Source organism: Ammodytes marinus, assembly GCF_949987685.1.
Source record: "Ammodytes marinus genome assembly, chromosome: 2".
Lineage (NCBI taxonomy): Eukaryota > Metazoa > Chordata > Actinopteri > Uranoscopiformes > Ammodytidae > Ammodytes > Ammodytes marinus.
The window spans coordinates 2,629,098-2,651,892 of NC_137231.1; the positions used below are offsets into that span (position 1 = coordinate 2,629,098).

General features: G+C 40.2%; 1 protein-coding gene across 1 annotated transcript in view; it reads left to right on the forward strand.

Annotated features, from left to right (window-relative positions):
• The window catches only part of LOC307266524 (tight junction protein 2-like), an 81,813-nt gene that overhangs the window by 42,857 nt on the left and 16,161 nt on the right, over positions 1–22,795 (forward strand). The window contains exons 6-12 of the mRNA XM_080048563.1: positions 332–435; positions 3,000–3,153; positions 11,087–11,192; positions 11,326–11,450; positions 17,300–17,363; positions 19,415–19,565; positions 19,727–19,835. Of these exons, the coding sequence (XP_079904689.1) occupies positions 332–435; positions 3,000–3,153; positions 11,087–11,192; positions 11,326–11,450; positions 17,300–17,363; positions 19,415–19,565; positions 19,727–19,835 (813 nt within the window). The remainder of the gene's footprint in view (positions 1–331; positions 436–2,999; positions 3,154–11,086; positions 11,193–11,325; positions 11,451–17,299; positions 17,364–19,414; positions 19,566–19,726; positions 19,836–22,795) is intronic.

A 22,795-nucleotide genomic window follows, 5' to 3' on the forward strand; every position in this document is an offset into this window, starting at 1 on the left:
AATTCTACGATATAAGTAAATTGTATTATGATAATAATGGATCCCTGTAAAGTTGAACAGTTTAATACGTTGCTGAAGACTCACTTTTGTTGCATTGGCCTTTAACACAAGTTGAGACTTTGACACTCCTAACTTTTTTTTTTTATGTATCTTATATATTATTTTGTATTGTATATTGTACAGCACTTTGATCTACTGATGTTGTTTTTAAATGTGCTATAGAAATCATTTTGACTTTGACTTTGACTTTTTTATGCAACCGCTTGTTTACAAAGTGTACATACGTCCCCCACTATGTTCTGACTAAGCAATGGTTTGTATGTTTTGGTAGAGTACGGTCTTCGTCTGGGGAGTCAGATCTTCATCAAACAGATGACCAGCACCGGCCTGGCTGCCAAAGACGGGAACCTGCAGGAGGGAGACATCATTCTTAAGGTGCACACACACTTCACCATGCAGTCACATCCATCACTGATCAATCACCCAGCACAGTGCTGTCAAACACAGGGGGGGTTCCCCTAGATAGGTAGAAAGGATCACTAGTTAGACATACACACCCTTGTTATGTTCATGGTTCTTTTTTTCTACAGTTGTTTTTTTTTCTAGTGAAATACTGGTATGATGTCACAGCTTGGGAACATCTACCAGTAATAAAATTTAAAAATAAACAGTCTAAATAAAAATCACCCTTAGGTGGATCAGTGCAGGGTAAATCCTCACACAATCCAAAACAACTGTAAACCACGAATGTAGCATGTGTTAGACACAAATGCTGCATTAATAGTAAATAATAGTTAAGTATTTAGAAATGATAAATGGGTCTTCAATTAGTATTGTTGGTATATATATATTTTTTTAACCTTTATTTATACAGGTAAATCCCATTGAGACCGAAGACTCTTTTGCAAGGGAGACCTCTTTTCCTTTACCACGTTACCATTCACACACACATTCATACACCGATAGCAGGCTAACTATCGACATTCACACGAGGCAAGGTGGGTGAAGTGTCTTGCCCAAGGACACAACAACTATGACACAGGTGGCAGGGCGGGGATCGAACCTCCAACCCTTTGATCATCGGCCGACCTGCTCTACCACCTGAGCCACAGTCGCCCAGTCGGTATTCATATGTTTCAGAAGAAAAATTTATTTTTTATCAAATCCTAAAGTCAGACCAATGTGGTTGCCCTTATTTTGTAGGTCGCAAACTACAAATCTGACACAATCATTCTAAATGATGTTGACACTGGATTTGTGTCCAACTGGATCACAAATAAGATTTTGCTCAAACAAAGAATTGATGGTTTTAAATAATGAATTTAAATCTGGATCTTTTTAGACAATGTTCATCAGTAATAAGTTATCTAATTGTATTTAAATGAATAATTTAAAGGAATAATTCTTTCATCATAAATCAACACTGTATTTAAATAATTTTGAGTCGGCCCTGGAACCAAACGTCAGACTAGAATATGTTTGTGAACAAAACTGTGGGGCTTGCTGCTGTAAACAACAGTGTAACAGTAACTTTTGATGTAGCTTTCTAATTTCAAACAGTGTTCCAGGGATCCAGTTTTCCTGAGGAAAGTTTGTTTATTATGAGAATCTACTGTTATACTACAGCCGCAGTAAGCCGGGTGTTCGGACTGCCACTACTGCAACACAACAAAAAGAACAAAAGAAAAGGCTTACTAAGAGCTGGTGAGACAATTCCACTGGCTGCGCGTGCGGTGTCCAATGGTTTTGCTCCGTGCTCCACGTCCGTCAACACCCACCGGCTCCATTTTCAAAGCAGGCACGGCCAGCTCCGCTGAACAGCTGGAGTCGCGAGACCGAGGAGTTCCCGCGGTAATAAAAGTGACGGGCGATCGCTCTTGATAATATGATTCTCCTATATGGTATTTACACAACAACAAACGCAGGGAAGGTTATTGTTCCCGTCCGAACGAGAAAAATAACAGTGGACATGTTTGTATGTGTCTCTGTTTTGAGATTGTTACCTGCAGTGAACACTGAGTGTCTTATTTTGAAAATTAACCGGAGGTTTTATTGTTTTGTCGGCGCCTGTGTTCCTGTCTATCTCGATGTGTTCTGTGCTAAATTGATGCGGTGAGCTCAGGCATCCAGCAAAAACAGAAGCAGTGCGTATTTCACCAGACAGCTGGAGCAGCAGCGGAGCAGAGAGACGGTGCAGCGGAGCTAGTGGACGCTCACGCACTGACTAAAGTAAAAACCTGACAGTTCCATTGCCGCGCTGGAGCGGAGAAGGACCGGAGAGGCAGCCGGTGGAATTTGGCCTTCAGTGTAGTTATGCTCACGAGTCCACTGGTTTGAAGAGCCCTGTGTCCAGCTCCCATGAGCCTCCAATCCAGTCGTATTATATTGGGGCGACTGTGGCTCAGGTGGTAGAGCGGGTCGGCCAATGGTCAGAGGGTTGGCTGTTCGATTCCCGCCCTGCCACCTGTGTCATGGTTGTTGTGTCCTTGGGCAAGACGCTTCACCCACCTTGCCTCGTGTGAATGTGTATGACTGCTGTATGTTTGTGGTGGTCGGATGGGGCCGTAGGCGCTGAATGGCAGCCACACTTCCGCCACCAGTATGACTGTGTGTGAATGAATGGAACCTGGAACCCTGTAAAGAGCTTTGAGTGCCTAGAAAAGCGCTATATCAATCCAATCCATTATTATTATTTATTATATTATGTTCAGTAGTGTGATAGGGAAGAGAGATCCTTCCTTGTAGTTGTGAAAGCTTCAAACAAAGAACTCTCCACTGACGCGACCTATGCTTGAGCCCAGCGCCGACCCTCCTCATGTCTTCTGCAGGTGTGTGTGTGTGTGTGTCAAGGGAAGTATAGTCACTTACATATTAACACTCATACGCTCAGTCCCTAAACGTGCCTGTAACAATACCTTAGAAAATGTTTCACTTTTCTGACGCAGCCAAAGTTACATAGTGCACCTTTTAAATAAAATGCTTTGCGTGTGTGTTTGCAGATCAATGGGACAGTGACAGAGAACCTGTCCCTGCATGATGCTGGGAAGCTGATAGAGAAGTCCAGGGGCAAGCTGCAGCTGGTGGTGCAGAGAGACCGCAGACAGATCCTGGTGCGCATCCCGCCCCTCGCAGACTCTGACTCTGATAATGACGGTGAGTCAGTGAATGCTTGGCCCACAAGACAAGGTTAGTGTTAAACCCTGGGAGCTCTGTAGTGGTGTAGGCAGGTCTGTGTCTGTGTACAGTGTCTCCCAATGGCTCGTTGTGGTTGGCTGGGTGATGGATGTTTGTTTTTAAACAGAGGACAAACAACAAATGGTATACACTCACCGGCCACTTTATCAGGTACACCTTGCTAGTACCAGGTTGGACCTCCTTTGGCCTTCAGAAATGCTTTAATTCTTCGTAGCATACCTTCAACCAGGTGTTGGAAACATGCCTCAGAGGTTTTTGTCCATATTGACATGATAGCATCACACAGTAGCTGCAGATCTGGCGGCTTCACATCCATGATGTGAATCTCTGGTTCCACCACATCCCAAAGGGGCTCTATTGGGTTGAGATCTGGTGACTGTGCAGGCCTTTGGAGTACAGTCAACTCATTGTCATGTTCAAGAAACCAGTTTGAGATGATTTGAGCTTAGTGACATGGTGCATTATCCTGCTGGAAGTAGCCATAAGAAGATGGGTACACTGTGGTCATAAAGGGATGGTCATGGTCAGCAACAATACTCAGGCAGGCTGTGGCGTTTAAACGATGCTCAATTGGTACTAAGGAGCCCAAAGTGTGCCAAGAAAATATCCCCCACACCATTACACCACCACCACCAGCCTGAAACGTTGATACAAGGCAGGATGGATCCATGCTTTCATGTTGTTTACGCCAAATTCTTACCCTACCATCTAAATGTCTCAACTGAAATCGAGACTCATCAGACCAGGCAAGATTTTACCAATCTTCTATTGTCCAATGTTAGTGAGCCTGTGTGAATTATAGCCTCAGTTTCCTGTTTTTAGCTGACAGGAGTGGCACCCGGTGGGGTCTTCTGTTGCTGTAGCCCATCTGCTTCAAAGTTGGATGTGTTGCGCTTTCAGATGGTATTCTTTATACCTTGGTTGTAACGAGTGTTCTTTTGAGTTACTGTTATTTCTATCATCTCAAACTAGCCTGCCCATCTTCCTCTGACCTCTGACTTCAACAAGGCATTTTCGTCCACACAACTGCCGCTCACTGGGTATTTTTTCTTTTTCGGGCCATTCTCTGTAAACCCTAGAGATGGTTGTGAATGAAAATCCCAGTAGATCAGCAGTTTCTGAAATACTGGAACAGCCCGTCTGGCACCATCAACCATGCCACGTTTAAAGTCACTTAAAACCCCTTTCTTCCCCATTTTACTGCTCGGTTTGAACAATAAGTTGTCCCGTCCAGGTCTACGTGCCTAAATGCATCGAGTTGCTGACATGTGATTGGCTGATTAGTTATACGTGTTAACAAGAAATTTAACTGCTGTACCTAATAAAGTGGCGGGTGAGTGTATTTTCACTTTCTTTTATTTTAAAGATATTTTTTGGGCATTTTTATGCTTTATTGATAGTGTAGAGACAGAGTTGAAATGGGGCAGAGAGGGGAGTGACATGCAGAGAACGACCGCGGGCTGGAATCGAACCCGGGTCCGCTGCTGGCCGAGGCCCATGGGGGGGACGCCCTACCAACTGAGCTAAGGGCGCCCCCTTATTTTCACTTTCAACCATAATTATTGTATTCAATTTTAAAAATAAAATATCCATCCAAATAATACTATTCCAAACCAATATGTTTACTTATTTGTAACCTCGTATCACTTAGTCACTCTACATATACTGTATACATGGATTGCCTCAAGTTGAACTTACCAGACAACCTCACTGAGTAAAGCTCGTCTTTGGGAAACACTGTATTCAGATTTGTATACATTTTCACAGCTTTGATATATGTCCAGTTCAGGAGGGATTTGATTGTTGGGCTGAGATCACAGTTATGATTGGTCATTCAGTTTTAAAAGTAGACATGCTGTGTGAAAGGTAAATATTCTGTAGTCCTTAATTAAGGTTGTTTCTAAAGCTATTGATTTTAAATAAGAACTTAAGGTAAAACTTTATAATAATGTTCATTTTCACAAGTCATTAGATAATGATGAACTAATGATTTACAAAACAGTAATATATATTTTGGAAGATTATTTATAAGTGTTGTGTTAACAAATCACAAATGTGTTGTAAATCATCTATAAAGCTTTTAGTAAATCATGAAATGCTCTGTTACGAATCATTGTTCAATTATTAAGGTTTGTAAGTCATTTACAAACCTTTTTGCATCCCCCTAATCTAAAGTGTAAACCATTCATCAGGTACTAATGTGTAGTAGGGGTGACCTTGACTAAAAATGTACATACAGTCCCCTCCAATAGTATTGGAACAGTGAGGTCAATTAATTTATTTTTGCTGTAGACAGGAAACATTTGGGTTTGACACCAAATGATGAATACGAGACAATAGATCAACATTTAAGCTTTCATTTCCAGGTATTTACATCTGGATGTGATACACAACTGAGAAGATATCATTATTTGTAAAGGAACACCACATTTTTAGGTGAGCAAAAGTATTGGAACAGATAGACTTCAAGTGAATAAGACTTAATATTTTGTTGCAAATCATTTGCTTGCAATAACTGCATCAAGCCTGTGACACATTGACATAACCAAACTTTTGCATTCTTCTTTTGTGATGCTTTTCCAGGCCTTTACCGCAGCCTCATTCAGTTGCTGTTTGTTTTGGGGGGTTACTCCCTTCAGTCTCCTCTTTAGCAGGTAAAATGCATGCTCTATAGGGTTTAAGTCTGGAGATTGACTTGGCCAGTCTAAAACCTTCTATTTCTTGCCCCTGATGAACTCCTTTGTTGTTTTTGCAGTTGTTTAGGATCATTATCTTGCTGCATGATGGAGGATCTTCCAATCAGTTTGGTTGCATCTTTCTTTAATTTGGCAGACAGAATGTTTCTGTAGACTTCTAAGTTCATTTTGCTGTTGCCATCATGTGTTACTGTGTTGTTGTCAAGATGAACCTTTACCAAAGTGATGGAAAGGCTAAAGTTTGGAGAAAGAAAGAATCTGCTCATGACCCCAAACATACAAGCTCATCTGTGAAACACGGTGGAGGCAATGTCATGGCTTGGGCTTGCATGGCTTCTTCTTGGATGGGCTCATTAATCTTCATTGATGATGTAACACATGATGGCAACAGCTAAATGAACTCAGAAGTTTACACAAACATTTTGTCTGCCAATTTAAAGAAAGGTGCAACCAAACTGATTGGAAGATCCTTCATCATGCAGCAAGATATTGACCCAAAACACAACAAAGGAGTTAATCAGGGGCAAGAAGTGGAAAGTTTTAGACTGGTCAAGTCAATCTCCAGACTTAAACCCTATAAAGCATGCATGTTACCTGCTAAAGAGGAGACTGAAGAGAGTAAACAAACATCAACTGAATAAGGCTGTGGTGAAAGCCTGGAAAAGCATCAAAAAGGAGGATTCAAAAGTTTTGTGATGTCAATGGGTCACAGGCTTGATGCAGTTGTTGCAAGCGAAGGCTTTGCAACAAAATATTAAGTCTTATTCACTTTAATTTATTTTAAGTCTATCTGTTCCAATACTTTTGCTCACCTACAAATGTGGTGTTCCTTTACAAATAATGATATCTTCTCAGTTGTGTATCAGATCCAGATGTAAATACCTGGAAATGAAAGCTGAAATGTTGATCTATTGTCTCATATTCATATTTTGGTGTCAAACCCAAATGTTTCCAGTCTACAGCAAAAATAAAGGAATTGGCCTCACCGTTCCAATACTTATGGAGTGGACTGTAAGTTAAAATATCTGGCATTCAATGGGCTAAAAATACCATCTGAAACTAAGCAGTCTTAAGTGTCTCCTTGCAGCTGCTCAGCTACTGTGTATCAGAGAGAGAGAGAGAGAGAGAGAGAGAGAGAGAGAGAGAGAGAGAGAGAGAGAGAGAGAGAGAGAGAGAGAGAGAGAGAGAGAGAGAGAGAGAGAGAGAGAGAGAGAGAGAGAGAGAGAGAGAGAGAGAGAGAGAGAGAGAGAGAGAGAGAGAGAGAGAGAGAGAGAGAGAGAGAGAGAGAGAGAGAGAGAGAGAGAGAGAGAGAGAGAGAGAGAGAGAGAGAGAGAGAGAGAGAGAGAGAGAGAGAGAGAGAGAGAATCAGGACCTTTTTGCTGTCTAGAATGGTTTGAGGGAAAGCCACCTAGCCTCTTGTGTTCAAATCTGACTAGAAACTGAACTGACGATATTCATTTTGAAAGTGCTCATCTTGACAAGCAGAAGCGATTCCCTATAATCGCTCAAAAGTGCAATCTCTGTCTGTGTTTTCTCTTCCAGATAATATGTCATACTTTTAGATGAAGGACCACCCAAGACACACAGCATGTGTAACACATCTGTTGCCTTTCTCTAAGCTGTAAAACGGCTGTGACACAACCTGACTAAAGTTGTAAAAGCTTTCACACCTTTTTGCACTTCTCTTTATACCTGCTCTAAAATCTTTTTAAACATTTTTAATACATCATTCAATGAACAAATAAATAAATTTTTAATCACTATGTCCCTTGAATTGTGTGATTCATTAGGTTGAATAATGCCAGCAGCAGAAGTCTTTAAGCTGCCTTTTTTTTACAATAATGTGTACTACATTTTATAATAGTGTCTATGAGAACTGAATCATGATTTTGCAGATAAGAGGTGATGGTTTATTTGTGTGAATCCAGACTGTTGCATGACAAAGCGTGGCTCATAACGTGGGTAAGATGTCTGATGTATTCTCAGTGTTATAACATATTAATGATTATTAATGAATTTATCTTTAACAGTTTAGAAACTCGTCGTTGTCTGTCCAGGTGGTGCATTTCTATCCAAATCCCTTACCCATTGCTTTTGTTGCAATTTTTTTTTCACACAATCAATTTTATATCACGTTCACACATCTCACCGCACACACCGATTCATTCCATTCCACGTACTAGTAAAAAAACATGAATCAGACACCCCTTTGTTCATTTAACTTTTATAAAAATGTACCAGGGAAGCATTTTAAGTTTCAAAGGTTTTCCACTAGTATCTCCTTTGAAAGAACTGTGTTCATTTAGTATCAAATATTATCCCACATATTTGTGTATTTATGTTTTCCTGTATAACATCTTAATGAAAAGAGAAATGCATTAGCAAAAGGGAGAAAAACCCATAAAACGTCATTTTGTTAGTTCACCCAATGCTTCTGGTCAAACCAGAGCAAGTAAAGCTGTAGCAGCAAAACCCCTGTTTCATGTATTGAGAGTCCAACCTTTGATTTACAAGAGAATACATGTTCTATTTCTTCAATGAACAGTTCCATAGACTGGGTCCACTCTGTGTGCTGACCTGACACATGTCTGCACATTAGAAAGATGATTTTGCAACTAAAGTCATTTGCACTTAAACATGTGCATGGTGGTGCATGTTATAGAGAAATACATACATAATGATAATTGATTAATTCTCAAAAAAAAAAACAATGAAACAAAACGGTCAATGGTCAAACTAAACTCAAAAAATGACAACATAAAAGCCAAACACCTGTAGGTCTTACATTTGACCCACAGAATAATACCTGGAATAGAAGATTCTCCTGTCAGGCCAATCACTTGAGGTTATTCCCACAGCCCTGTAGATTCATTCTTCATTTATTTTCATTTCTATATATTATTATCCATATTATTTAGGACCACACGTATCTTTACAAGAATAGAGTGGTGATGCTACAGCCTGTTACTGGCTGTAAGTACTTTAAAGACACACAGATTCATTTAATATTATCAAGTAAAGTTCTACATTTCCTAGGAAGAATTCATTTAAAGATAAGTAAGTAAACTACTTTAACTTTTTTTTAAATGGTTTAAAAGTTCAAACAGCATTTTTTCCCGATCTTTTCTTCCTCTACTTGTAAAGGGAAGCTGCTCATTGAAAGGGCTGTGGATGTGGAACAAGTTTTTGGTGATACTTAAAGCATTCCTGGTTTGCCTTACATTGACATTTTTCTAAATATTTGACAAAATATCCAACATAGTAACATCCCAGGATTAGAATACATTATACATTATAAAAATCCAACCCCATTTTAGTTAACTAACTGTTGTTAACCAAACGAATGTATTGTGGAATACTCACAAATATGAGCACCAATAAGCACAAGCGTTGGCTGTTTCTACAGCTTTGGCCAAACGTCAATACATCACACAAGGTAAAGGGTGTGCAGCTCCACTAGCAGCTGTAGAGTACACATTACACGTCAAACCATCAGTATCTTAAGAAAGGATCAAAGAAAATACTGAGCATTTAGCCATTCATAAACTATGGTAATTATGAGTATGAAAATCTTCCTGAAGGTGGTGCTAGAGTAAAGGTCATGGAGTCCTTGACCCCTCACAGGGACAGGAGAACTCAGTTTAGATAATAATAATAATAATAATAATAATAATAATAATAATAATAATAATAATAATAATAATAATAATAATAATAATAATATCTTTATTTATATAGAACCTTCAAAAACAATGGTTTACAAAGTGCTTTAACAAAATACATACGATGCAAGTACAATCAAATAAATACATACTAATTAAAAAAATATATACATATACAAAAAGATAAATACACATACTCATGTATACACACAACAAACCAAAGGAGATTAATAGGTGCTAGGGTGAAAAGACATTGAGGAAGAGAATAAATAGATAGATTGGTTTCTTTGTGATGGCTCCATATTTGATGAGTTGACATCAATCCCAAATGAGGGTTGTTGTCAGTGACATATTTTGTTACAACACCTGCCCATATCAGGTTTGACACATTATCCAGATTTTTTTTCTGTCTGTTTGTCTCATCCTCTCTTCTACATTCTCTGTAACTCGTCCGTTTATATTTTCAAACTTCTACCCCTTCTGGTGACAGCCCTCCTTGCATGCACAATGCCCCGCTAACCCCCAATAAAAACAAATTAACATGTACTAAATCGTACCTGGCTTAGTTAAACAAATCTAACTGCTGTACAAATGAATGGTTCCAAGTGATGTGTTTAAAGCCATGAATAAATGTAGGTGAAATGAGTTGTTTTTCTGGCTGTTGGGAGGTGGTCATGGCATGTTGTTTTCAGCGGTATAGATTTAATGTGGTTTCCTAACTTGTCCTCGAAACCTAAGTAGTCCTTAAATCTTTCATTTTGTCTCTGCTTCTTTCTTGGTGTACGGGCTTCTGTTTTCAGCTGTCATCTTTGGCCCTCCCTCTCTCTTTAGAGCAATGTGTTGAGTGCCACACTCTGACTGATAAAAGCAAGCAAATCAAAGACTCTTGCCACCCGTGTTCACTTCAAATGAAAAAAAAAGAAAAAAAATCACAGGGATTGAATTGAAAGCCTGCTCTATGTCGTCTCTATGGAGGGCAGTGCTGCTGTGTGCACATACTCTCCACCAGCTTGTTTTTGCTTTATAAAGTAGTATGGATACAGAGTATATACTAACGTCGCACTGCTATTCCAGAATGTTCCTCCATAAAAAACATTTCTTGAAATTTGGACAATTTTCTTTTGCAGGATGTATATCTCATAAAAAGGGATTCATAGTGATTCAATGCACGAACGTACTTGTAGTCTAAATGTTTTAATATAATGCAGATTCCAGAATATTTCATCCAATTCAATTATTTGAATGCAATACTACTGTGTTGAATGAGACGGGTGGACTATGAATTTTGTTGCTGCTTTTATCTTGAGCACTGAGCTGTGGCACTATAGAGTTTCTCCTCATAATTCTAACACACATCTTTTAATAATATCAGCCTTAATCTGTCCTAGGTTGGTAATATAGGCTGGTGGTGGGGCTTCCTGAGGCAGCCATTGTCTGCTGCTGCTGGTTGTGGTTGTGGATTTAGCTTGAAACAGGCCTGAGTCTAACACTGAGCTGTCTGTCTGTCTGTCTGTCTCTCTGTCTGTCCATCAGACATTTCAGAAATAGAATCGTACCATTCCTACTCTCCCCCAGAGGAGAGGAGGTCCCGCCAATCGGACCTGTCCTCACACTCCTCCAATGAAAGAGTCAACCCCAGGTAAGGTGGGAGCTAGGAATGATGAGTTGACAAGCAAGGGAATTCTAGTCTCAAAATCTGACACTGATATCTCTGTGTGTGTGTGTGTGTGTCTCTCTGTCTGTCTGTCTGTCTGTCTGTCTGTGTGACACAGGGAAGAACCCATGAGGACAGCCAAGATGTCAGCGATGGCCTCCCCATTCAGAGTACCTGCTGAAGACCCCCAGACCTCAGCCCTGCAACTGGACACAGACACAGCACACACAGAGGAGCCTCCAGGTAAGCCCACCTGCCTTAATCATTGCTTTGGTTCACAGTCCACACATTCAATGACATAATAACATGTAAGTCAATGGACTGAATAAAAGACAACTCCTTGTTTTGAGACTCTGAATGACTGACTTTGAATTGAATAGTAGAGAGAATAAAAAAATATAATATGGAAAGTATTAAAGGTGGAATCAGCTATTCTGGAAAATGCTTATTTCCGCACAATCTTCTACCTGTCTGTACTGTTTGTGAAATGGAAAAAAAAAACTGGTGTTAATACCTGTTTTCAGGCTCTGTAAACGGGTATGTAAAAAAAGGGGGCCCACCATAGCTAGCAACATGTCTGTTTACAGAGCCTAGGCAGTTTGTTAACACCAGATTTGTGAGGCAGCAGACGTTTAAACTTTTGACTGACTAGCCATGTGCATCCCTACTGTGTATTTACACTGGATTATTTTCAAGGCAAGGCAAGTTTATTTATATAGCACAATTCAGACACAAGGCCACTCAAAGTGCTTTACAGGGGCAAGATTAAAATACACAACACACATCAGAAAAGCGAATGAATAAAACATTTAAAAGCAAATGAATAACATTTAAATAAAATAAAAATTACAGGTTAAAATGGAAACAGAAAAGTCTTCAGACTTGATTTAAAAGTGCTGAGAGTTGCAGCAGACCTCAAGTATTCTGGGAGTTTGTTCCAGAGATTTGGTGCATAAAAACTAAAAGCTGCTTCTCCTTGTTTAGTCCTAACTCTGGGGACTGTAAGCAGACCTGTCCCAGACGACCTTAGGGCTCTGGACGGCTCATAACGTATCAGCAGATCAGTAATATATTTTGGCCCTAGACCATTTAGGGCTTTATAAACCAACATCAATATTTTGAAATCAATTCTTTGAGTGACAGGAAGCCAGTGTAAAGACCTCAGAACTGGGGTGATGTGATCCAATTTTTTGGTCCTTGTGAGTACTCGAGCAGCAGCGTTATGAATTAGCTGAAGCTGTCTGATAGATTTTTTTTGGAAGGCCTGCAAGGACACTGTTACAGTAGTCAAGTCTACTATAGATAAATGCATGGACAAGTTTTTCTAAATCTTGCTGAGACATAAGCCCTTTAATTCTTGATATATTTTTAAGGTGGTAATAAGCTGATTTATTATTTGTTTTAATGTGTTTTTTGAAATTCAAGCCTGAGTCTATGACAACACTAAGATTTCTGACTTGGTGTGTGGTTTCTAACATAACGGATGTAAGCTGTGCACTGAATTTTAATTGTTCATCTTTGGCACCAAAGACAATTACTTCAGTTTTGTCGTTGTTTAATTGAAGAAAATGTTGGCACATCCAATCATTGATTTGTTCAATGCACTTACTTGTGTTTGAATTGGACTATAGTCACCTGGTTATATGGTTATGTACATTTGTGTGTCGTCTGCATAATTATGGTAACATAATTTGTTCTTATTCATAATCTGAGCCAGTGGGAGCATGTAGATGTTAAACAGAAGAGGCCCAAGAATGGAACCTTGGGTAACCCCGCATTCAATATTTGTTCGCTCGGATGTGAAATTGCCTATTGACACATAGCATTCTCTGTCCTTTAAAGGGGTAGTTCAGGATTTTAGACATAGGGCCTTATTCCCAAGTTAGCCTTGGTGTTCTTTATCAGTGGAGACCGTTTTCAACACATTTAATTCAGTCCTTCTAGTTGCAGAGTGCGCTCGTGCTAAGCTAGCGCACGGCATCGGGGGGATACCAGCCTGCTACTAAAACAGTCTTACCCACTCCACAGTACACCCGAGGCCAATCAATTATAACGCCAGACTATCGATGTAAATGTCTGTGTTGATAGAATAATTTTAGAAATAAAACCAACCTCGCATCGCATGAATTATGGCATTTTGAGGGACTACTTTCTCAGCAGCAGCGGACTTTTACTTTGCTGTGTAACCGAATCACTACAGCAGAAAGTAAACAGAGCAGCGTGGGACAGAAACTGAAACTGCACTGCCACCAGTCTACCGTCATTCTGTCCCGGTTCTCTGCTGCAGCTCCAGCGGGGCCTGTCTCTACAGACGCTCTTTCTCTTTCTGCCCTTTGAGCATCCCTCTCAATTCTTCATCAGTGTATTCCGGCTCGTACAGGTACGGGCAGCAGCAGGTAAACAAACTATTATAGAGCCTGTAACCTAGGTATTAGTCCGCCGCTGCCGCAGCCTACAAGGAATAAAGTCCCTCAAAATGCAATATGCGAGGTTGGTTTTATTTCTAAAATTATTCTGGGCACGTGCATTGTTGTTGTTTTTGGTGATGATGTCAGAAAAGAAAGACTGCCTTGCACTTTTCATCTCTGAGTTAAAAGTGCAAAGTTTCTCTTTGAAGATTTCATAATGAACCTGGAGATTTGTTTTTCGCCACCTGCGTTCTGCTTTACGGCATTCTCTTTTTTCTAGTCTGACCTGCGGGGCATTTATCCAGGGAGATATTTTCTTACTAGAGACAACCTTCATATTTTAGTGGGTGCAATAGCATCTATAACACTTGTAGTTTTGGCGTTAAAGTTGTCTAAAAGCTCATTAACTGAGTTACAGTGGGGAGGGGGTATTGAAGAAAAGGCTTGAATAAATGTTTCACTGGTATTTTCTGTAATATACCGTTTTTTGATTACTTTTGATTGATCAGTTGTGTGTACAGAAGTTGTACTCTCAAACAATACACAGTAATGGTCTGAGAGACCCATATCAGTCACCCCCACTTTTGAGATATTCATGCCCCTGGAAATGATAAGATCCAAAGTGTGTCCTTTGTTATGTGTGGGCTGGTCCACATGCTGTTGGAACCCAAACTTTTCAAGGACACAGCACAGTTCTTTCGCACATCTGTCTGTCCTCAGGTTTGTCAATATGAATATTGAAATCTCCCACAATTAATAAACAGTCAAACTCAATACAGATTACAGACAGCAGCTCAACAAAGTCATCAAAAAAGCTTGTACAGTATTTCGGTGGGCGGTAGATATTAATGAAAATAGCTCTAGAGGCTGAGTTTAACTGGAGAGCCACATACTCAAACAAATCAAAATTTCCATAAAACATCTTTTTGCATTGTAGAGATTCATTAAACAAAATAGCAACCCCCCCTCCTTTCCTATGCACTCTGGCTTCACTCATGAAAGTGTAGTTGGTGGGGGCTGACTCCAAGAGAACAGCTGAGCTGTTATCTTCACCTAACCAAGTTTCAGTTAAAAACATAAAATTAAGATTGTGCCGAGTAATAAAATCATTAATTAAAAATGCTTTACCTGCCAAGGATCTGATGTTTAATAAAGCTAAATTTAGTGTGTTCGAAACATGGTCACCCCGATTTATTTCAGCCGTCTGTGGCTGAAGAGAAATACTTATCAGATTTGATACATTTGCAGGATTTAAGAGTTTCCTGTTTCCTGAGATAAACCTTGAGAAACAAGGCCCCGGCTTATCCTGTGAGTCGAAGGCGGTAACTGTGTAGCCGCGGTCCGGTTCGTATCAACAAGTGCTTTTATTCCGTAAACAAGCAGGCTCATCAGGCTGGGACGGCTGTTGATGACGTCGCGGTGGGAGAGGAGGGGGTGTGCGTGGAGCCGGGCGCTGTGGCTAAGATTGACGAGTTAAGGGGGGGTAGATGGACGTCGAGGGCGGGGAGTACATACGATTTCCATGAACCCCAGCTTATGAGAGGATGGAGAAAGGGTGGTTGGTGATGACCTGTGGGGTCCAGGGGTGACAGGGATGGGTGGAGCCTCCTCCTCTCTGCCCTAATATCTCTCATGGTCTGAGCTGTTATCTGGGGCTGGCAGTTGTCCTTCGGCGCTTCTGCAAAGCTGTGTTTTGGCTTTCTCCAGTATCTTGTCCTTGGCACGAACAGATGGGTGGCGCAGGACGTAGAACATATTTGATATGAATACTTTTAATCCTGTCTTATTTAGGCAGAGTCCATCTGTCTTAAAAAACTGCCTGCGGTTCCAGAAAGTGGAAGCCACGTGCTAAGTGCCAGCAATCTGGTGAATTTCCCAGGTTTTTTTTTTATTTTTAATTTTTTTTATTTATACAGGTTTATCCCATTGAGACCGAAGACTCTTTTGCAAGGGAGACCTGTTTTCCTTTCCCACGTTACCATTCCCACACACATTCATACACCGATAGCAGGCTCACTATCGACATTCACACAAGGCAAGGTGGGTTAAGTGTCTTGCCCAAGGACACAACTATGACACAGGTGGCAGGGCAGGGATCGAACCTCCAACCCTTTGATCATCGGCCAACCTGCTCTACCAACTGAGCCACAGTCGCCCCTCTTCTGAATGGTGGCAGAGGACCACTGATATACACCTCAGCTTTCAGTGAGCTGACCGTGATCAAGCGATCTTTAAAGTCCTGTTTCAACATTTCAGACTCCTGCTTTACAACATCATTTGACCCGATGTGCAGACTGATGTTCTTTACAGTTGTGTGAGCAGCTGCAATGTCCAGGATTCTTTTTTCTAAGTCAGATACCATATCATTTGGATAGCAGAGTACTTTGGTATCAACACTAAACATGCTTTTCATATCTCTAACAGAAAAGTCTCCAACAATCAGATTTTCAGGCCCGGTTGTTAGCTTGGTTAGCCCGGTTGTTAGCTCTCTCTGTGGCTCTTGGCTTTTGGGCCTTACCTTGCGGTGTGCAGCTGCTGTGTTATCCAGGTCATCAGAGGGAAATCCAGGGACTTGTAACAGTAGGGTGAACCTATTTGACACTAGCACACTTGTTTGCTGGGGAAATGTGTTGTTACGTCTCCCATTGGCAGCTATCCATTGCTGCGGCGTCCGGGGCACAGGGGTTGAGGAAGCACTGTGCCTAGGTGGTAATGCAGGTCAGTCGTCCAGATGAGTCATCTCATGGCGCTCGGCCCTGCCGGTTATCCGTCCTCCCTTTTCCAATCTCTTTGGCTTTGCACCAAGACGATTCCAGGGAGGGTTATCACTGCCTTGAACACAGTCCTTCTGTTTAGCCTTGCCAGTGCTAGTTAGCTGTGGGTTAGCTCGATCTTGTCCACTGTTTCGAGTCACTGATAGAGTGTTGTCGTTTCCACATAGTCCATTCACTTCCACGTTCACTTATATTCGATTCACTTTTGTTTCCAGTGCTGTAATCCTCTGTAGGATTATTTGATAGTCCTCGTTTGATAAGGGAGGCATCTTGCTGCTAATTATCTTTAGCTTAGTGCCTCGCTTACAGTCACCACAGGCTTGTCCTTGTTGGTAGGCCTCTTCACGTTCTGTTGAGGAGGTCGTAAAAGTTTCTAAAAATGCCTGTGGTATCTATTAAAACATAAAATAAATTACAGTCCCATTGATTTGTATGTATCCAGGCACTGCTGCTAAATTTATATTGACGAAAAAGAAGAATATAAGCTAAATGTGCAAGAGGAGGAGAGAGCAAGCAGAAAAGTGTCTGCACAGTAGGAAAGCAGGTTTCAGCACACATACACTGTAGGCAGGTTGTATATTGTGGGGAGATATTCACAGATTTTTTTTTTTGTTAAAAGGGATTTTAAAACAAGCATTCTCCAGAATCGCTGACTTCACCTTTTAAATAGTACTGCTTTAAATATATTGTCATATTCTGATAAAAATGTCAAAATGACCAGCTCTCAGGTTGGTGCTCTGAATAAATGGGTATCAAATGCTACCAATGTATGGTAAAGCTAAGCTATACTGGTTGATATTTTGACTATCTGAAAGGAATAACTGTATTATTTTACTGTTGTCAAATGTTATTGGCAGAGTTAAACATATACAGTGTTCACAACATCATGTCTTGATTCTCTTCTCTACAGCTGCTGTAACAGCCACACCCAAGATCCTCCTGCGACCCAGTGCAGAGGAGGAAAAACTTTACGGGCAAGTTTTTCTTTTTTGTGTTTTCACAGCTACTTACAACTTTTTACTTTGTAGTTTTTATCCCTCTTCTCCTAATCATGAGAAAAAATTAATGTATATGAGAAAAGAAAAATATATACAGTATGTGGCCCTCAGTCAAGTATGGCCTTCACATCCCCACTACGCAATTAAACGCTGACAACATGTACCCTGCGTTCCAAATCACATACTCTTTCTTCTTTTATTCTGCGTACTACATCCGACGATAAAAAGAATCTAGTTAGGATGCAGTAGGCATACACTTGGGACATACTTTTACTTATTTATTTCATCATAACATTGTGCCTTGATCTTGCCTCTTACTTTTATATCCGTTGCATCCCTGTTTGTTTTCATATGGAGGCTCCGTTGATGTGATGTCACTTCAGGTTCGCACTGGATTATGGGTCAGAATCGCCCAAATAGGATGCAGTTTTCAACACTAAAAATCTTGACCAGATATAGTAGACATCCGGGTCTTTCTAACGACCATCCTAAATCTGGCCACAAGAATTGGAACATCCTAAATCTTTTTTCTACCATACTAAATAGTAGAAAGTATGCGATTCGGAATGCAGGGTAACTGTGTGAACTCAGTTGATCTCAATTGATGTTGAGGGAAATGCATTTCCTGTGCGTACTCAGCCTCATATACTGTATACAGTTAAGTGTGCCTTTTATGGGATGCTTTATCAAATACATAGGAATAGAAATAAGGTCATTTTATTTAGAACCTCAGACCAGGCGTACAGTTTTAGCTGAGGTACATCTGCTGATAAGGGAGGTAGATTTGAAATATAAGGTGAAAGATGTAACCTTTATAGAGTTATTATTTATGGCTGAAAAGTTCTTGTGAATGTAAACCAGATTGTCCCTGTTACTGATCTTTAGATCCTGAATCACATTGTAAAGTCTGTTAGGACATGAGCTCTGGTTACAGTCTGTGTTTGGTATCATATTGGGACATCAGCTCTAATGTCAGAATAATGTCAGCTTTGTTTTTACAGTGCATTGTAGGGATTTTGATAATGCCATATTTGGTGTGAATGCTCACAGCTTTGGTATTCTACGTATTTATAATTATTATTCCTTACTTTTTCCTTACTACTAATTCAAACTTCAAAATGTCCAACTCCTTCAGGACATGCTTTCAACATTTTGAAAAAAAAAAAAATTTCGGAGTTATTCAACAATTTATGAAAAATTATGGGGAAAAAATTCCAAACCCTTCTTCTCATTCATATTACATACTAAGATTTTCATTCACCATTCAAAACGTTCAACTCCTTGAGGACATTAGTTATATATTCAGATTATTCATAAAATGCACCACTTCAGAGATATTCAACGTTTATGAAAAATTATGCTCCTATTCAAATGAATGGTGATTCCACTGTTTTTTTTTTAGCTTTCAACTTCTTCTACAAACTTCATCCTATAAACGTCATTTACCATTCAAAATGATCAACTCCTTCAGGATATCAGTGCTCTAATTCAACATTTTAAAAATAAATTAATAACTTCATGAAAAATGATGCCCAAATGAATAGGGAAAGGTTTTAATATTCTAATATCTCATGAACGCTTTGACGGATTTCCTTCAAAATCTGAACAATGTCGATTATGGCTCAAAGATGAGCTCATAGATCTTCAGAGGTCAAATGTCAAGGTCACTAGAATATGTTGTTTATCGTTAGCCTCATAGCATAATTGCCTAAATCATATTTACTCTACGTTTACTCTACATCTACTCTATTCTACATCTACTCTACATCTACTTTAGCGTACTCTATAACCCTTAAAATATGACCTAGGCAATTATGCTATTAGGCTAACGAAAAGTAGATGTAGAGTAGATGTAGAATAGAGTAGATGTAGAGTAAAAGTAGAGTAGAGTAAATAGGATTTAGGCAATTATGCTATGAGGCTAACAACATTGAACATTCCACTGGACTTCTTGGCCCAGATTTTGAAGAGAAAAATGCAGCATGTGTCCCATATTAATGCCATCCTGTGTATATGTCCTTCTGCAGGCCCAACACAGTGATGGTCAACTTCCAGAAGGGAGACAGTGTGGGGCTGAGGCTAGCAGGAGGAAACGACGTGGGAATCTTCATCGCTAGTGTTCAAGAGGGCAGTCCTGCTGAGGAGGAGGGCCTGCGCGTTGGAGACCAGATCCTAAAAGTATAGCCAATCCTCACAGAATTGATTTACATTTTTATAAATAAAAATAAACTCAAAATAAGCTATGATTCAAATTAAAATGTGAATGAGAGTTTACAGAACAATATTAGTGTTATATCTGAATAGCAAGTTGTAAATATTGTGCCCTTTGTGTCTCCAAGGTGAACAATGTTGATTTCCAAGGTGTAGTGAGAGAGGAAGCAGTGCTCTTCCTGTTGGAGATTCCTAAAGGGGAAGTAATCACCATCCTGGCCCAGAGCAAACCGGACGGTAACACATTCCCTCCACAAAGACTCACAGCACACGCAGTCACATTTCACACATTTAAGTCAAACTAATGTTAAGAACACAGTACAACTTAATAATACAACAATATAACAACATAATACAACTTTTTATAACAGTCAATACCATTATTTTTCTGTAATGATATATCAGGCAATATTGGCATGTTGATCTCCTCAGGCCGCTTACCAAGCATGTGGAATTTGGGGCAGATTGGTCAATTTAAAGTTAAAATATGTTGAATAATCAACCTCACAATTAAACACTGTAGACGTCTTCAGAATATGTTGACCAAATGAGTGAGCTGTTACTTGTCAATCTTCTAGGAGGAGGAGTCAAATTAAATCACTTGGAAAATGACAACCAGGCTAGAACCTAATGGCTGGACTGTGTATTGGTCATTAGGTTTTTTTTGTAGTTACAGTAAATTGTTACACAGATAGTCAGTGGTCATAATGTGACTCCCTGGGTATTACATGTTCATCTGCAATATTCTGTCATGCTTCTCAGTTCCATTGGACTGAAGTAGCAGATCACATGGCATGGTTAAACTATGTTTGAGTTGTTTGGACAATACTACTTTCCACTGCTATCTGAAGATGTTTGATTGTTGTTTTTGTTATTCTAACTATATTCTAATGATCTATAAAGTCATCTTGCTCTTTCTGGATTGGAACGGTGCATAACCATCAGCAGGTTTTATGATTATAGGTGTTACATGTGCCTACCAAACGTTGACCATCTTGGTGACGCATACCACAGGGCTACTAGTTATCAATTATTGCCACTTGTGATGCATGTGCCCAGTCTTTTTCTTTCCATCATAACATGTAAGAGGCGACTCCTTCCTCCTCTGGATATCACTTTAGAGCTCCAAACATCAACTTATTTTAATCAGCTTCATTAAAAATGGGGTGGTAAGAAGGCCTAGAGCAAAGGTGGCCGACCATTAACCATGGCTGGTTCGATCCCCGGCACCGGACAGGAGGGTGTCAGTTGTAAAACTAGTAGTGGCTGGTATCACGTCTATGGTGCCCAGTGTACTATGGCTGACCCTGCGCTCTGACCCCCTCTGAAGTGTGGTTACTTGAGAGGGGATAGACAAATTTCAATGTAACAATTGACTAATAAAGTAACTTAAAATATGCCCAAATAGCCTAAACCTAACTCTAACCCTACACATCAAATAAAGTAAAAAAAAAAACTGTCTAGTAAACTTGAAATAAAAGGTCCCACTACAACAGTCTGGTATCAGTAAAACATCTTATAGCGTCCATTATCACTGCTCCTCCTGGTGGAAAGACAAAGGCATTGCAACTGTTTTCCATACAGTCCCTGGGCCTCTCCGAATAGTCTTTTTTGCATAGGAAATTTCCTTTCCTATCGAGATGAACCGGAAGTACTCGGCGGATAGGTGATTCGAATTCTCAAAATGCTTAGGAAAGGCATAGGAAAGGAGCCTCGATTCATCCTTTAACCCTCCTTTAGCATAGGTTACTCCGGACCAACCTATGCGAAAGGAAAGGATATAGTGGTATCCCATAATCCTTTACGGCGGCAATATTTAAAGCAACAGGCCACCGCCGGAGTTTACCGACTCTACACGAATACGAACGAGGTAAAACAGAAGAGAGGAGAGGAAGATTTAACTCGGCTAAAACAAAATTCCCCCCCCCCCCCCCCAAAGATAATTAAGAACTCATAAAAGACCAACATCATAATAGTTATTTTCGTAGCACATAATTTACACCGTAAGAAAATAAAATACCAACTTCACATTTAATGAAGTTACTGGGGGCAGTTCATTTCATCATCAACATAAGTGTAGCCTCTTTTTATTCCACATGTGAATTGGGATTCAAGTGGCCTTAAATATTCCCCTTGGCCAAGTCCGATCTAAGTGATTCTCACTCTGTTGGCGACAACCTGATTAAAATCAATATGACAAGAACGCATGGATCAAACGAGCGCTTGTTGTAGTCCATTTTCGGAGGATAGTGTAGTTTCACGCTAGTGACTCACGTCAGCAATACTCGCCGTCGCGCAATGACGTCGGTTAGAAAAAGAGGAGTCAAATTCATTTGAAACAGTGCTGTCTTTTCCTATGTTCGATAGGAAGCACCTTTCATCTCTCCTTAACCCCGATGACGTTTAGGGGTTAAGGTATAGGAAAGGAGGCTTATAGGTTAGGAGATTGGACTATTCGGATAGGCCCCTAGTGTTCCAAATCTCCTCCTCTTTCTTTTTTTCTATTCTACATACTACATCCGACGATAAAAAGAATCTAGATAGGATGCAGTAGGCATACTATTGGGACATACTTTTACTTCTTTATTTCATCATAACATTGCGCCTTGATCTTGCCTCTTGCTTTTATATCCGTTGCATCCCTGTTTGTTTTCATATGGAGGCTCCGTTGATGTGATGTCACTTCAGGTTCGCACTGGATTATGGGTCAGAATCGCCCAAATAGGATGCTTTTTTCAACACTAAAAATCTTGGCCGGATATAGTAGACATCCGGGTCTTTCTAACCATCCTAAATCTGGCCACAAGAATCGGGACATACTAAATCTTTTTTCTACCATACTAAATAGTAGAAAGTATGCGATTCGGAACGCAGGGAGTGTGTTTAGTGGTGTTATAAGGCCCAGGACCCAGTGGGGCTGTGGATCAGACCTGTATGGGCCCTCTGTCACGGACCATGATGGCTGAGTTTGTACGCTTGTCGGGGGTTTATGGAATATTCCAGAACTTTCCCATAGGCCTAATGCTCCTCCAGTTGTCACACTCACATCTCAGGACACAGTCAGCCTCTCGCGCTCTCTCTCTCTCTCTCTCTCTCTCTCTCTCTCCTCCATCTCTCACTCTTTCTCTAAAGTTCTCTGTCATAATGATGAACATATACCAGCTTGGTCCCCCTAGGCTTTTAGACCAGTTCAGGCT